We start from the raw sequence: 16,087 nt of genomic DNA, 5'->3' as shown, positions 1-16,087 counted from the left end.
GGGGGGGGGTTCCTTCAAACAATGCCTTTTGACGTAACCGGTTGCTGTACTTCTCTTGGAACCATGGTGTTGATCTTCAATTGGTCTGCTTCCACGAAATCAATAAGATCTAGAGCATGAGCTCCCACTGGATTCGTTGGCACTGGATTTGCCGGGTTGAGATGGCTTTCTCTCCTGGTTATATCAGACATGAGTAAATCTTCCTAACATCCGAGTGCGCGAAACGTTACACATACAAAACATAGTGCAAAACTCATTTAAGTATTCTCACCGCCAGTAGAGTAATATAACGATTGTGACGTTAGGAAACAATAACTTATTAACAAGTAGCTATGGGCTCAAGTTACAACAATGCATCTTATCGATTCTGAAACCATTCTGTTTCTTTCGACCAATACGGTAATAAGAGCACTCCCTACTACTATCCCCGCCCCTGCAATAATGTCGCCCAACTGTAGTCCCTCGTTGCTGAAGACGTTTATTTCAATGTTAAACTGATGTAGATATTTTGTGCTTCTTTTCTGGGTTGATATTCACAAACCATAATCTGATTCTCTTTCGGCTAATGTTCAATCAATTTGTATCGAGATTTAAATGATTATTTTCACTAACCAATCAAAGATTGTAAATAACGATTTTCTCTGAAAAATACAAATTATTGTCACAAGTGAACCGAAGATACAATCCTATGATGGTATTCCTCCGTGGAGAATCACGAAACAAAAATATTTACATCTGTAATTGAATTAGATTTGTACAGGTGGGTTTATTTACAGGAATATTTCAGAATAGCTTACGTTTCTTTTTTTATTTAAACATATTGCATGTAGGATGTGTTATTTTACTTTATTGTCAGATATAGATTATTGTAAATAGAAAGAAGAAATCATAATCAATAAAATTAAACTCAACATGTGCATATAAAATATAAAATGACGAATTCTTGATATACTGATAAATAGTTTCTAAAATAAAATTTCCTACATCATTGAAACTGTTGGTTTTAAACACAGCTGGGAATAAAGACAGTCTGTCAAGTCAGGTGGGGTTTACGCCCACTACAGAAATTATACTTAACAAACTTCTACCTTCGTTCAAATTTCAGAAAAGTAGGACGTAAAACTCCATTCATTTCATTTCATTTCCTTCGTTGAAAAAGATATCTCACCAGTTCCGTTAAAACGTCAACTGAATTTGGAGGTTTTTACGAAATATGGGGCAATAAGTCAATATCCAAAAGCAGAAAGTGCTAAACCAGATGAACAGAAATTTAGACCAAAACCGCTATTCTTAAAGTCTGAATATCCCCAAAACATGTTCTTCCAACCAATACCAGCTAACGATAACCTAAAACGAACAAAAAAGGTTAAAAGGAAACTGGCACTAAAATCGGGTTTAGAAATGGTTTCTGTTTCTGTTCAGACGTTTTAATATCAAGATATTCAAGAAATAGTGAAAGCTATTATAATTATTAAAATATTAGATGGTATAGTATATGAAGACAATTTTACTCCACCCTATAGAGATTATATTTTACTTTTGAGAGATCTAAGAAATCAATGTAAAAGAGAAGGTAATATTGTGGGTAGTAATTGTATGAAATTATTAGGTAATTCTTTTCAGAAAGATATATTCACAACTAGACATTTATGGATTGTATGAACTTTAAAGGCTAACTTTGATTCGTATATCAAAAGCTATGAGAAAATTAATGATACTCAATATATCGTTAAAACAGGAATTGAAGAAAAAGAAATAAACTCAACAAACAGTAAATTTACACGACTAACACCTCGTCATTTGAGGTCATTCGTATTATCTCACAGTAAAAAAATAATGAATAATTTTATTCATGTAATAAATGGATTTTATAAACCTGAAATATACTCTACCGATACTGATAGTTTATACATTTCATCTAGCAATTGGAATAAATTAAATGAGGCTTGATTGATGTCTGAAAAGGAAAAAATGATTACGGGGATGGTGAAATTATATTCGGTTAATATTCAGCACCGAAAGTCAAATACAATATCATTCTAACTTATGGTTTCCATACTTAGCTTTGATATATTGTCTAATTTTTTCAAATATTATTCCAATCACTACTCATTTAAAAAAAATAAAATTTGACTTTTTAACACACCTCACTCAACAAATGTCGATCGCAGGTTTTCTGGTATTAACAAATATATATCCATGATCACCCGTGATTTATTGACTGAATAATTTGAAATAAGTCTTTGTCGTTTGATTCGAATAATAAAAAAACAATTAGCGTTCTTTCTAATAAACATAGCATCCATTCTGTAAAAGGATTGGGAATGGTATATACAGTTACAGTTGTGATGTCTTCCTTTCGTGAAGAATTCTTGTTGAACAGCTTGACTCTTTTACGCTACGCAGTCGTCAAAGACTATTAAGTTTTTTCTTTCGATTACTATCAATATTAGACAAATCATTGACATTTTTCGTAAGAAACACGTTTATGTAAGTTGGATTGACAGATAGATTCTTTTTGTAAATGAAATTCTCTATGATACCTTTTATTTCCATTTCTTCGTTAGCTTCATGATATTGAAATATGTATTGAACATCTTTCTTTGGTAGATATTCTAAAGCTTTGAGGAATTGATAATACGATTGCTCTGGTGTTGTTGTGTAGATATACAGAGAATCGAAATCTAAAAGGTTTGGTGTTGTCAACATGTTAAAAGTAAGATGAGTTTTTCCACAAACCGAACTTCCGCAAATGCACATAAGCATTGGGTTACTAGGAAATATTTCTGAATGTCTGAATTTCTTTCTCATTTTTAACTTATTTATTTATTCCAAAAATCACCCCGTCTCCTTCATACTATGAAAGAAAAATTCCCTCTCCAGAACGTATGTTTTTAAAAACTATAGCATTGTCCTTATGTTTGACTTCATTTCTCCTCTGTCAATCTTGTCTATTAGATTGCTTAATCCCTGTTTAACAGTTTTCTTGGTTTCTAAATTCTTTTACTGTCCCTTATATTTCTGCTACTCCTGAACCTTTCGCTAACATTTCCATTGCCAAAATTATGTCTACGATCGTGAGAGTTTTTGGCAACGGCTGCTTTCTTTGCGTTGACAGCCTTTGCTATCTCAGCAGCACCACCAGCAATCCCAGTTGCAGCGCCAATTCCAAGGTAGGAGAGGTAAAACTCCACCTGCGTTCGCGTCAATTCTTTCAAAGTCAATCTCTGACTTTACAATATTTGTATTCATCAATAAGTTTTTTTTATATATGTTGATCTTTTTACCATTGTATTTTATTACTGTTGGTGAATTTGTTTCTATACCTGCTATTATTTTCCTGAGTAAAGTTTCTGGCTTCATTTGTAAGGATGTTTTTTTTATTCAATTCTTATCACTCTTCTATTTGATATTTTAATTAAATGTTTTGCTTCTTCCAATTATAAACAATAACCGGTTATATCTCCCTGTGTTTTTTCGATATGGATTCCTATATTTACTCCTGTTTTGAAAAGATCTTCTTGGTGAGCTGATTGATCAAAACAGAAGATTGGATGATTAAGAGCAAAATCTACAAATTCAAACTGAGGTGGATTTCCAAATAATTCACACATATTTTATAGTTTCTATACAATTCATTATAATCCTTTGTCGATGGATTAATTGTTGGTTAGGATAATTATCGTTATTTAATCTTACTTGAACTTTACGGATTACAAGACCTTGATTTGGGTTCATTACCACTCTAAAGATATTATTGTTATTCGTCTGAGAGTCTGATAAGTTCTTGAAACCAACCATTAAATATCGTGCTGATTTAACAGTATTGGCCAAGTAGTGGATTCCCCAGTTAAAGTCATGCTAGCTACCGTGTTACGACAAAGAAAAGCTATTTCAATATCGTTAGTCAACATGTTGAATATTCTCGTTTCTACTTCTATGGACCGGTATATAAGTTGGAGATTCGTTATTTCTAATTTTGATTAGATTTCTCTTTGTAGATGAATTTATATGGTAATCCTATGGAATCCTTTCTGTGTTCCAACAGACCGAATAATGATATAACTTCCAATTTACGTAATTACCTCAACTACTATTATCTCATTTTTCGAATACATGGTTAACTGCGCGTCCTACTCTTTCTATTGTGTTTCGAGCAACAACTCTCACTCTATCTAAATCAGCATCATTTGCAACATTTCTTACCGGTTCTTTTAAAACACTTCCATCACCAACATCAGGTATCCATCCAACATTTGTCACCAAAATATTAATTTATTTTTCGTCCAATTCCATTTTCTCTCTTAGGTATTTGTACCCAATATTTCGACTGCTGCATATGCCCAGTTTCATACTTTGAGTCTTGCACACTTTTTGTCGTAAGACTATTCTTGACACTTACGATTGTCTGTGAGAAAAGCACGTAATCGTAAGACAATCTAAAGTTTAGTCTAAAGGCGTAAGTCGTACGATATTTTGAAAAACAGCGCCCAGATAACAATTTTCATTATGAAATAATTATTAGAATAACCTATACATGCTATCTTATCTCGATAAGAGTAATATGACAGGGGTGGTTTACCTTGATTTCAGCAAAGTATTTGACATGCTCGACCATCAATTATTATTAGATAAACTAGTTTTATCATTTATCATTCTAATTCAAAATTATGTGGCAAACGGATATCAAAAAGTTTTGGTAATATCATTTCCGACCAGACTATTGTTAAATGATTTGTACCGCAGGGTTCAATTTTGGGGCCTCTCCTATTTCTCAATGTTAAAAAATCTATTACTGACGTTGATTTAATAAATAATGCTTGGTGTAATGAAAATAGACTAGTGCTCAATACTATAAAAACTAAATCTATACTCATTAGAAATAATTCTAAACGTGACATCTCTTTCTCTTAGACTGAAAAATGAACTTATTGAAAATGTACATGACACGGTACTTCTTGGAATAACTGTGGATGAACACTTAGACTCTGTGAAACACATTACGAAATTATGTTATTTTACAATAGTTATATCTTATCTGTCATGAATTATTGCAGTATTGTTTGGGGTAATGCGTCCCATGGTAGCCTGGAAGAAGTCTTGTATAAAATCCAGAAACGAGCAGCGCGAAGTATCCTAGACGCGAGATCGGCAGACTTGTTTCACACTCTTAATTGGCTCACAATCTATCAACGTTTGAAACTTAACACTGGGGTACCGGCATACAAAATCATGAATGAAATTTGAAATTTTTTTTCCCTAAAAAATCACTTATTTTCTCAACCAATCTCTGCCTTCGCTCGCAAACCAATCAAGATCTTCATTTACCTTAATGTAAATTGGAAGCAATGAAACGAACCTTTCAATACACAGCAAGTCTTCTGTGGAATTCATTACCTCAAACAATTGAATCATCTTCATCACTTGCTATTTTTGAAATGAGGCTGAGGGCAGAGCTACTTACAGCGCCCCCGTCACGTTAATGATTATTTCCCTTTTCATCATTGTCTTGTATTGTGTATATATAATAGTATGCGTAACATCATTTTGTATGTGTGTCGTGTATAATTTTTGTATGTGTATATTTTATAATTTTTGTATGTTGTTTATAACTTTTTTATGTATATTTTCAATTTGTGTGTATTTTATAATTGTTGTATGTATAGTTTAGGAGGATACCAGGGAAGATTTGCCTCTATCAAACTGGTTTTCCTGTCAAATAAAGTATTATTATTATTATTATTCATTATACCTACCCTCTTATGATTGATAATTCAGCTGCTACGAGTCAGACTTCTATGGTTCCTGCAATTCCACTAAAACTAAGTGTTTGATGACGTTACTAATCGCAAAGGGTCTTATGATATATGCCTGTTTTGCGATTAGTAACGTCATCAAATACTTATTTTTTGCATTTTTTGTAGAACTGCTGGAACCACAGACGTCTGAATCAAAATTGGAATGGTCCAAATTGATGGTATCAGTATCCCTGATACTGAAAACCTCTTTACATCCTTTAAACTCGGTATGGTATCAATATTGTATTGTTGGTTGGTATGGTAAGTGTAATTATAATTATATGGATGTTAATTTACTTCGCATCTTAGGATAACTGTTGCTGATGTTAGAGGCTCCTGACATGAATAAATTACTTTACAGTCGGTAACTTGCTCATTACCTTGGACGAATTTTAACACTTTGTGGTTCCAAATCAAACTGGACTCCCTACAACTCCCTGACGCTCAGATGTTTGGAGAAGTTAAAAACTTTCCTTTTTTCCCTATCTCTATTCGTTACAGATTCATCAAACTGAAAATATACTTTGGCGCAACCAGCGTTAATCAGGAATCTCATCCGAGCTAGTACACGCTTACAGGAATCTTTACTTACACACTGTAGCCAAGTTTTTCTCATCCGAGCTAGTACACGCTTACAGGAATCTTTACTTATACACTGTAGCCAAGTTATTCTCATCCGAGCTAGTACACGCTTACAGGAATCTTTACTTATACACTGTAGCCAAGTTTTTCTCATCCGAGCTAGTACACGCTTACAGGAATCTTTACTTATACACTGTAGCCAAGTTTTTCTCATCCGAGCTATTACATCCTTACAGGAATCTTTACTTACACACTGTAGCCAAGTTTTTCTCATCCGGGCTATTACATCCTTACAGGAATCTTTACTTACACACTGTAGCCAAGTTTTTCTCATCCGAGCTATTACATCCTTACAGGAATCTTTACTTACACACTGTAGCCAAGTTTTTCTCATCCGGGCTATTACATCCTTACTTTAGCCGAAAAGAGAACAAACATGGATTGAAAACGACGAAATCGAGTAAATGTATGATACTGTTCTATCAGACCATTCAAGGTTTCTGACATGTGGAGGTTTTGGAGAGGTGAAGCAAAGCGTATACCAGTAAGCTCTCTGTTTAATAAACATCATGTACCCTGACCCACAGGTGCTAAAATATTAACAACACGACAAAACTGCATTATAATTTATTGTCATTAAAACAATAGAAATACATATATATATACTGAATATACGTCATTAACAGAGATCGTTAACTAGATCTTGAAGTGCATCAAAAATATCATCAACCGCTTCTACAAATATAGCTTCAGAAGGATCGGAAGCAATTTCTCTCAGCTCAGCCTTATCGACACTTTGGCCAATTCCTATGGTAAAGATATCAAACCCGGAGTTTTTGGCAAAATCTGTCGCAGGCTGAGGATCAGTAGTCGATTATCCGCCAGTCAGGACTATGATAACTCTCGGAATTGTACCTCCTCGACCTTCGCTGAAAAAAATATCATCCGCGGCTGCAGTTATACCACGTGGGATATCAGTATTGCCACTTCGCCTCATTAGATCACGGATGTCGTTTGAAATTGTAAACGAGTCGCTTGACAAAGTAATAGATCTAAAATTACCACTAAAAACTACAGCACCTACATTTACTGTCGTCGGACCAACAACTAACGTTTCTTATACGAAATTTGCTATTTCGTTTATCATCGTGTTGAAATCATCAGAACTAACTGCGAATGATCCATCCACAACAAAAGCTACATCAAGTGGTTTAGATCTACAATCTTTATCCTCTGAAATAGAAGTAGAATATAATGATGAGTCTGGCTTTGTAAGTGTGTAAATGAGAAAACTGAACAATATGAACTCCACTAATTCATTTGCCATCTCTTTCCATGTTAAAACATGAAATTCAACCTTCTACAACTTTATCCAGAAATCTCGTTGAAAACTTTCAAATATGTCGAATGAAACCCTGACCAATACTCAATGTCTCCTAAAACATTCAACATATAATGACCATGAAAATTTTGAGCTACTTAAGTTGAAAGTAGACTACTACCGGTTATACTCATCCGCTAGAGTTTGGCACTTCACAAAACGACTATTTTTAGAATTAGCCTTCCGCCTTTAGGTCACTTATCATCTCACCAAATCTTAAAGATAATGCAATTTCAGACATCAACTTCCAAGAGTAGACCAAAAATTACCCCCCCCCCCCCCCCCCAAAAAAGGCATTCAAAAACCCCAAAAGGGAGAGAAAAAGAAGATTTCTTAAAATAGCCTGGAATAAATAGCCTCGACTACATTCATACAATCATTTGCATAAAATGTTTTATTTGTATAAAAGGTTTTAGTGCAGTGAGTCCTATATATGTTTATAGAGCATATTTAACAATATATAAAGTCCAACAAGACTATCGATTGCAATCATGGCGAGACTATAATTAAATAGTAAATATAATAATGATGAAATTCCTTGTGGAGGAGATCCACAATCTACAGCTGTAAAATGAAATATGAAGTAAATTCATAGCCTGATAAACCTCCTATTCTAGGTTCACTTCTGATATATTTTTGGATCGTTTGGAACATCTAGCCCTTGGTGCCTCTGTGTCGTTGACCTGCGATTAGTGAACAAAGATTGAAATTTTTGCACATCTGATATTAAAATCAAGAATTATGAAATATGATAAATATGATATTTCTTTATTTTGTCGGCCGGAGCCAAAATAAATTAGTTACAATTATCACACTGGTTTGTTCCTAATATTATCTTCAACATGAATACACACATTCAACATTTCAATATAGTAATTTAGTTATAACTACTGTTTATCACATAGTATAATATTTATATTAATACATATAATGTGTATATTCTTTATGTAATTCTACTTCTGGTTGTTTCTTACCTCCAAAGATTGGTCAATATATCTTCAGTTTGAGCTTAAGAGATTACAATTTGTTACATTACAAATAATGTTCCTAAAACTCTCTTATCCAGGTAATTTTTTGGAATGTACATTTTTCTTGTGGCTTCTAGTTTATCACAAATCAACATGAAATTGACCATATCCTCACTTTCAGAGACACAAAACAAACATTTAGAGTCTTTACATTGTTTCTTATTAAATAGGTTCTTAGCCAAAGGAAACTGGTTTAACCTGAATTTAGTTATGTTTCTTTTCTGATTAAAAGTAATATAAGAAGTTCAGTAGGACTCCTAACTTATGTTAACAGCCAAAACCCAGTGAAAACAATAGTATTTATTTTAGTAGCCCAGTTACTCGTACCTGTAGAGTCATGCTGCTTCAATATATTGAATACCTGCTTAGGATATGAGAGGTGTTTGACTTGTTGATATGGTGAGTTTCTAGGTCGGTTAAACGTTATCAACTTATCATATTTAGAATAATGATGTATAAAATCTGGCAATTATCCAGTTCGTGCATTTGAGACACCTCCCACTAGGAGTGGATAGATTGGAAACCTAGTTTTAACATCAATACGGGTAAAATACAGGAACATCAATACGGGTAAAATACAGGAACATCAATACAGGTAAAATACAGGAACATCAATACAGGTAAAATACAGGAACATCTATCATCCCGAGACCAAAAGGGCAGGGGCCCAGTGGGAGCGAGAAACTGGACTCCCAAACTACATGACCCTTTAACTAGAGTTATACCTAGATCTCGCCTAGGTCTCTCTTCCTTCTAGAAATCAGGTCCTATTCCTTTTTGTCAGGCTCAAAGATATGAACTATATTCTGATTGGTTGAAACCTAAGCGTCCATATCCTTGAGACCTGATTGGATAAAGCTAATGCAAGAAGGGCGTTGATTGGTCAAGGGACTGACCATGAGAATGTTGACATTTGTTGACACAGGAACACAATGCATAATCTTTTATAATACTTCATAAGTATAAGCTTAATTAGTTAGGTAGACTCAGAACAAAGAGGTATTATTGTCAAGGACTAAAGGTGTTAAAAGGCTACGTAGTATTATCTAATATACTACCCTTAGATGAAGATGCTACATTAGCAATGACAACAGATATTTCATTTCAAGTAGCCGAGGTGTTAATTGACTCTTTAAATATTCTATTCGTTACCTGTTCTGACACTCATTGCTAGTCAACCCTAATAATACATTGTGTTACACTAGCGAGATTTACGAATATAAAAATTTTCCTTGGAGAGCATGTTGGCGTATGCGTCCATGTTGAAGTCGTGCCACATATTTAAATAGATCTCTTTTGTCTTCTTGTAGCTTACGAAACAAACCGAAAAAATTGCCGATCTTTTTTCGAACATTTTAGCTACTAGCGATCTCTATGGTCTAAAAGCAAGGCTAAAAATATCAAGCTCTTAAATATATTTAGGGAAGTTGTTAAATTTGAACTTTGTATGTATTATTACAAGCATCTCAATAGAAGAAAGGCTAATACACTCATCACTTAGCGATTTGGTTTGTCAACTTGGTATCCCTTTAAGTGAGTCCACAAAGCTCGTATGTGTAACTGAAGTATTTGAAGTAATTATCTTACCTGTACAAATTGGTGTTTGATATATCCATTCTCCTTCAATTTATTCCAGCTCTTGTACCATCTTAAAACCTTCTTTACATTCCATCTCTACATTTCCACAGTCTGTATTGAGCTCAGAGTTAGTTATATTAGGATAAGTCAAGCAATCTGTAATTTAAATTTTAATATTTTTTGTTTCCATTAGGTACTTCCGACTCGATGACTCATATTAACTCGACAATTGATTGTTTGTCTCAAAATTTACATGTTAACTATCTACAGCTAAAGATATCTGAATATTTGTATAGGCCAGTAAACGTCGTGATAGTAACGCAAGTTAAATCGAAAGACATTCGAGTAAGCCGGATTTCTTGTGACTCGGCCTCTTACAACAATTATAAAGCTAACTAAAATTACATCCAGATCTATAAAATTTGACCTTAAATTCAAAGTAGAGTAGAACTTTTAAATAATAAATAAGAATATTTACCGGCATCTATAAGAGTTATTACGGAGAAAAACAATACGGAACAAAAGAAGTTTTTCATTCTTACGTATCAATATCGAGACTTGTTGATATACTGTTGAATGCTGAATTTGAAAACTGATTTATAGTAAATTTCAAAGTCTCCCTTTGAACAGATGTTTCTATGATAACTGTTAATTAATATTTTACATCAGCAGACGACTGATTGATATCAGGCATATTGTTTTTATATAACACAACTTTTTAACGAAAGGTTCAATATCACACCAAAATATATTCTACATGCCAAATGTATGAAAATGATATTAATACTTAGTTCTGGACACAAATTGCAAATATGATAAATTACTTTTTAAGAAAATGAAAATCTGCTATAGTATTAATTGGTAGAATTAAATTATCTTCATTTCCGCGATGTACGTATATATACGTCTTTTGCAAGTATATATCCCTATCAATGTGATTATGAAAAGCCTGTCAAATCAGACAATGGTTTGAACATAGACGTGCAAAGTCCCAGTTTGTGATCTAAATGTCAATTCTTTTTTTTCGAAATTTACACACCTTCCTGTGCTTAGACTGCAGTAGTTGCAGCAACCATTCAACATTCCTAGACCTTCTGTAGTGGTAACGTATTGCATAACTATAAATTGGAACATTTTTGTAAAACCGTAAGTGCCACAGTTTAACATGTGCAGAAAAACATGTAGAAAAACGACCCTAAAAGTCGCTTTTGTGGATCGATTTTCTTCGGCTTTTCATTTCTGAAATCTACATGTAATTTCTGATATGAGAGCATTTTAAAAAATTCGAAATTCGAAAATTTGTCTCTCACTTTTTCGATCGAATTTTGCAATTTTTTACCACAGAAAAAAAAATCTTTTTGTCTGATTAATCTAAAAAATTTGATCAAAGACAGTTCAAGAAAGTGAACAAAATTCGGTTTAAACGGGAAAACAGCTTTTCCGATTTTGATGAAAGAAAATAAAAATTTTAAAAAAAAAAACTGTTGGAGCTGATTTTTTATTTTTTAATTTCCCTTTTGCTTTTTTTGCAATTTCCAGTTAAATTTTTTCGAAGTTTGAAAGCTCATATTTCACGACCTTGACCTTTGACAACCATGACCTTGACTATCAGCTGATCCTTTCATATTTGACTTAGATGTCCAAAAATCAGCCAAATTCGCAACTTTGGACTGCTCTAGCGCGTGACCTAATTGACCTAGAGGGTTAATATTTTCGAATTCTTTAAGCGCTTCCAGCGGAATTTAAAGCAAAATTAAAATTCGTAATTTTTTAAAATTTGATTCTCCCAAATGTGCAGACCTAAGGTGGAGCAAAAACTTTATTTAGAAATTAGGATTAGGGGTCTTGATATTGGGTTTTCTTCTGTTCTGATTCTGATCTGAAATTAAAAAAATTAACTCGCCCAGAAGTATGGTATCTGTTATGTACTGATTGTTTTTAGTTTACTATGAACAATATTATCATTTAAGTTCTTATTTTTTGAATATGCAACTATCATTTTCTGCTTATAGACATGGGGGAATTTCTCTTGAAGGCTCTTATAGTGGGCATGAACTATCTTGCTTGCGCGATTGCTGGTTGTATTGAACGGGTCAACAAAGGGTGTTATGCCTATATTATGGTGAATATTTAGTCCTATAGGTCTTGCTGTATTCAATGTCTCAATCCAATGGGCTTCCCCTAGATTGACGGAATTTGTTAGTTTCAACTTCGGGCAAGTCAATTTCTATACGCTCAATTGGGATTAGGGTGTGATCGTCTATTGAATGGTCGTCGAGGTTGAAAGGATTAGAAACAGCCTTGTCTTTCTTTAATTTGATGTCGGGCCTATGAGCATTAAAACGGGTTCGTAAATTATTCTTAGTTTCTCCTACATATTGTTTGGGACATTTCTTGCATGAAATTAAATATATTACATTCGAATGTTCACATGTTAGATGTTCCTGGATCGGGTACCTTTTATTCGTAGAGTTGCTTACAAAATAATGAGTTTCCGATATAAAGGGACATGTTTTGCATCTACTGGACAAACATGGAGCACTTTTTAAACCTGGAGGTACTTCGGCATAAAGCCTGCTTTTAGCTGCTACCTGTGCTAAGATGGAATTTTTTATGTTTCGTAAAAATCGTTTAGAGTACCCACGCTCTTTCAGTTTTGAGAAAACAATCGTACAGGCTTGGTTGAAATCAGAAGATCTTGTGCAAATTCGATGAAATCGTAAAACTTGTGACTTAATTATACCAGAAAAGGTACTCTTGTGCAAGAGTTGATGAGTAACAGTTTCTTTGAAATACACTTTAATATCTAGTTTATTTGCATACGATTCACTACAACAATCAGATATAATCGGGTGACCTTTAGGGACTTTGTTCGAAATAAACCACTCCTTGGTTGGATTCTTATGGATTTTAGGCAAAGTGTACAAATGTCTCTTGCGACCATCAGGTTTGGCAGACAGATAGTCATATTGTTTCTGTTTGAGGTAACTAGTTATTGAAGAATATTGTTAATCATGTTAGCAGTTTCTTTGAAAATTGGTTTCGGTAAAATGGCATAATGTTTAGGATTATTCAGTTGATTCTCTGCTTCTGAAACGTAATCCTCTCTATTCAGAATGACACAACATGAACCTTTGTCACTCTTTTTAATAACAATGCTATCGTGGCCTGAGGGGAAGTCCACGTGGATTTAGGAATAAACATTGTTCTAGCACCATGTGGGGGGTGGTTTCAAAAAAATATGTGCAGCTTAGATTTCGTTGAAATCGTTCAATGGATGGTCGGAGATAATTCAAGTTGGCTATCTTTGGTGTGGGAATAAATTTAAGTCCACGGTCTAAGATTGAATGCTGAAGGGGTGTTAAGTTAACTACAGTTTGGCCTAGCAGTGGTCTCTCAGTATTTTTATCTCCAGTAATTAGTTTAAAGACTTGCTCGATGCTTGAAGCTGGTGTATCCAAAACAAATAAATACTGTTTGCTGTTTCTGGAGACCAATGAAGATTATCAACTGGTTCGAATTCTTCTTCGTAGGGTGGTAAGATTGTTGCGCTGTTGATACTGGACTCCATCATTGTTGTGCTTTCTTCGAGATTTTATTTGAGATTGGTATACATGTGAAGAGGATCTTGGAGTTTGGGAAGGTTTTGTTGGCTGTAACGATTAATTTCTGGGCTTGGTTAAAGGAGGTCTTTGGTAGCTGATCACGGTTGTTGAGGCCTACATGAAGAATAACGGTAGTAGGTTTGGGATCGTGGTCGTATGACTCCAGGATTGACTGTATGTGATGGATTTGGGCACCGAGTTGGTTTTGGTAATTCGATTAGTTAGTTGGTTAGATGATCCAATAATAATGGTAGATTTCCTTGAGAAGCTTAAAATTTGAAACACAACTAGACATTTTGAATATGCATTATACTGTGACAAAAAAAGTTGAAGTGGGCGTGGCACATCCGGGTTAAATTGCTAATTGTTTAAATCTGGAGCAGGGGCATAACACAATTACCTCATTCATTTGGCCAGGTTGTGTTAAAAGGTCAGTTGTGTCTGCTTTATAGTTCAAAACAAGAACGGGATTTAGAATAACCATAATTTTAATTTTTGACATTGACCTTTGTTGACCTTGATTTTTGTAGGGTCAAAGGTCATCGACCATGGTTATCTATTTATATGCTTTCATATTTGATTTTCGATGTAAGCTTCCGGTTTTGTAGCCCTTTGCATTTTGAAAATTTGAGTTATATCTCGCGACCTTGACTTTTGTTGACCTTCCCCGATACAAGGTCAAAAGTCATTGACTTTGGCTATTCGCTGATTCTTTCATTTCTTGTGTCTGACGTCTACTTCCGTTTTCACAGCCATCTAAACACAGAAAATGTCGCTAATTTAGACTGTTCTGGCACGTGACCTAACTAACCCAGAAGATTGATATTTTTTTCTCTTGCAATTTGCTACAGCACCAAAGTCCTACTCTGTGTCACGTGTAGCTCTAGTTATATGTGATTTCATGTTAAATTTAGGAAGTTAAAAATAGTAATTTCAATGCTGTAAAAACATAAATATGACATTTCTACCTGCGCTCTAAAACGCTACAGTATGTCATGAATGTATTGAAGTTTGTTTTCATTTAAATTTTAGTATCAAAAGAAAGGAAAGGGGGTAAAAACATTTTGATTACAATGGAAAGGTTTGTTAGCATAACGTAAAATAATAATCAGTTTGTCCTATCCGTTTGTCAAATATAGCCAGGAGATAATTGTTCTACGTGACAATAAACCGCCATTGTGCGCTATACTTTTTAAACAATTTTCATATAGCAATTTGGTTCAAATATTTGTTAACAACATTAAAGATGGCGAATTTTAAAATATAAGCTCATCCGGGCATCTTTGGTCGGTCACTTCCGCATCATCTGTTTCCGCCATTACTAAGAAAAAGCAAAACGCCAATTTATGCTAATATAAGCTCCTGAATATATATTTGTTAAAAAGAAATGAGTGATTCTGTATATAAACAATGTTTAAAATATAGATATTGATCTTGTCTTGTATCATTGTTCCGATTTGCAACGTAATCGGTAAAATATATTCCAGATGGGTCAGAGGTTAAATTAGTCACAATAATATGCCTCAAAGTAATATAGTTCACAGTGATTTATTCACAAGTTAATTTGGTCACCGTTGTTTTGAGTAACCTTTCATTATGAAATAATTACTCATTTATGATTGATATACTTCATCATGAGAAAATTTCATTAGCTAGAACCAATATATTGCAATTATGTTGTTTTGGATTTTCTGGTTTCGTTTTGAAATTAGTACTTGGTTTTATCTAGTCAGAAATTCATCACCTTCCACACTGAAAACTCAAACAGAAAAGATGCGATTGGTCCTATTGGATGGATTTTGAGAGACCAACCAATTCTATAAAAAGTGGCATTAAAAATCTTATTTGGTGGAAACATGTCGCCGCTTTTACGATTGTTATATCATGGTGACCAATTATCGTTAAGAATTCCTGGTGCTAGACCAATATTTCGTGGGGTTAAAATTAGATTCGAACAATGTACGGTCATTCAATATTTGACTCAGCCGATTGACGAGACCAAAGGTTTCACGTCTCGTAAATAGAGTAATACGTATTACAAATATGGGCTAGTTTCATTATGTTCGATATGTATTTATCATGTATTGCGTCTGAAGGATGAGGTGGCTAGGGGAA

At 34.0% G+C, this 16,087-nt stretch overlaps 2 protein-coding genes across 2 annotated transcripts in view; one reads left to right on the top strand and one right to left on the bottom strand.

Moving 5' to 3' along the window:
• Positions 1–6,225: 6,225 nt before the first annotated feature.
• LOTGIDRAFT_162915 (hypothetical protein) lies at positions 6,226–6,774 on the bottom strand (the record flags this gene model as incomplete). The annotated part of the gene is made up of 1 exon (XM_009058932.1): positions 6,226–6,774. One exon carries the CDS (start codon positions 6,772–6,774, stop codon positions 6,226–6,228), a length of 549 nt encoding a protein of 182 aa, XP_009057180.1.
• A 613-nt stretch (positions 6,775–7,387) lies between these two features.
• Positions 7,388–16,087, top strand: part of LOTGIDRAFT_162914 (hypothetical protein) — a gene marked incomplete at both ends in the record, with an annotated part of 17,437 nt that continues 8,737 nt past the window's right edge. Inside the window, one exon of the mRNA XM_009058931.1 lies at positions 7,388–7,651. Coding sequence (XP_009057179.1) covers positions 7,388–7,651 — 264 coding nt within the window. The remainder of the gene's footprint in view (positions 7,652–16,087) is intronic.

This window comes from Lottia gigantea (assembly GCF_000327385.1).
Source record: "Lottia gigantea unplaced genomic scaffold LOTGIsca_36, whole genome shotgun sequence".
NCBI classification, from domain to species: domain Eukaryota; kingdom Metazoa; phylum Mollusca; class Gastropoda; family Lottiidae; genus Lottia; species Lottia gigantea.
Note: the sequence above shows the minus strand (reverse complement) of the source record. Positions and strands in the feature narration are given on the sequence as shown.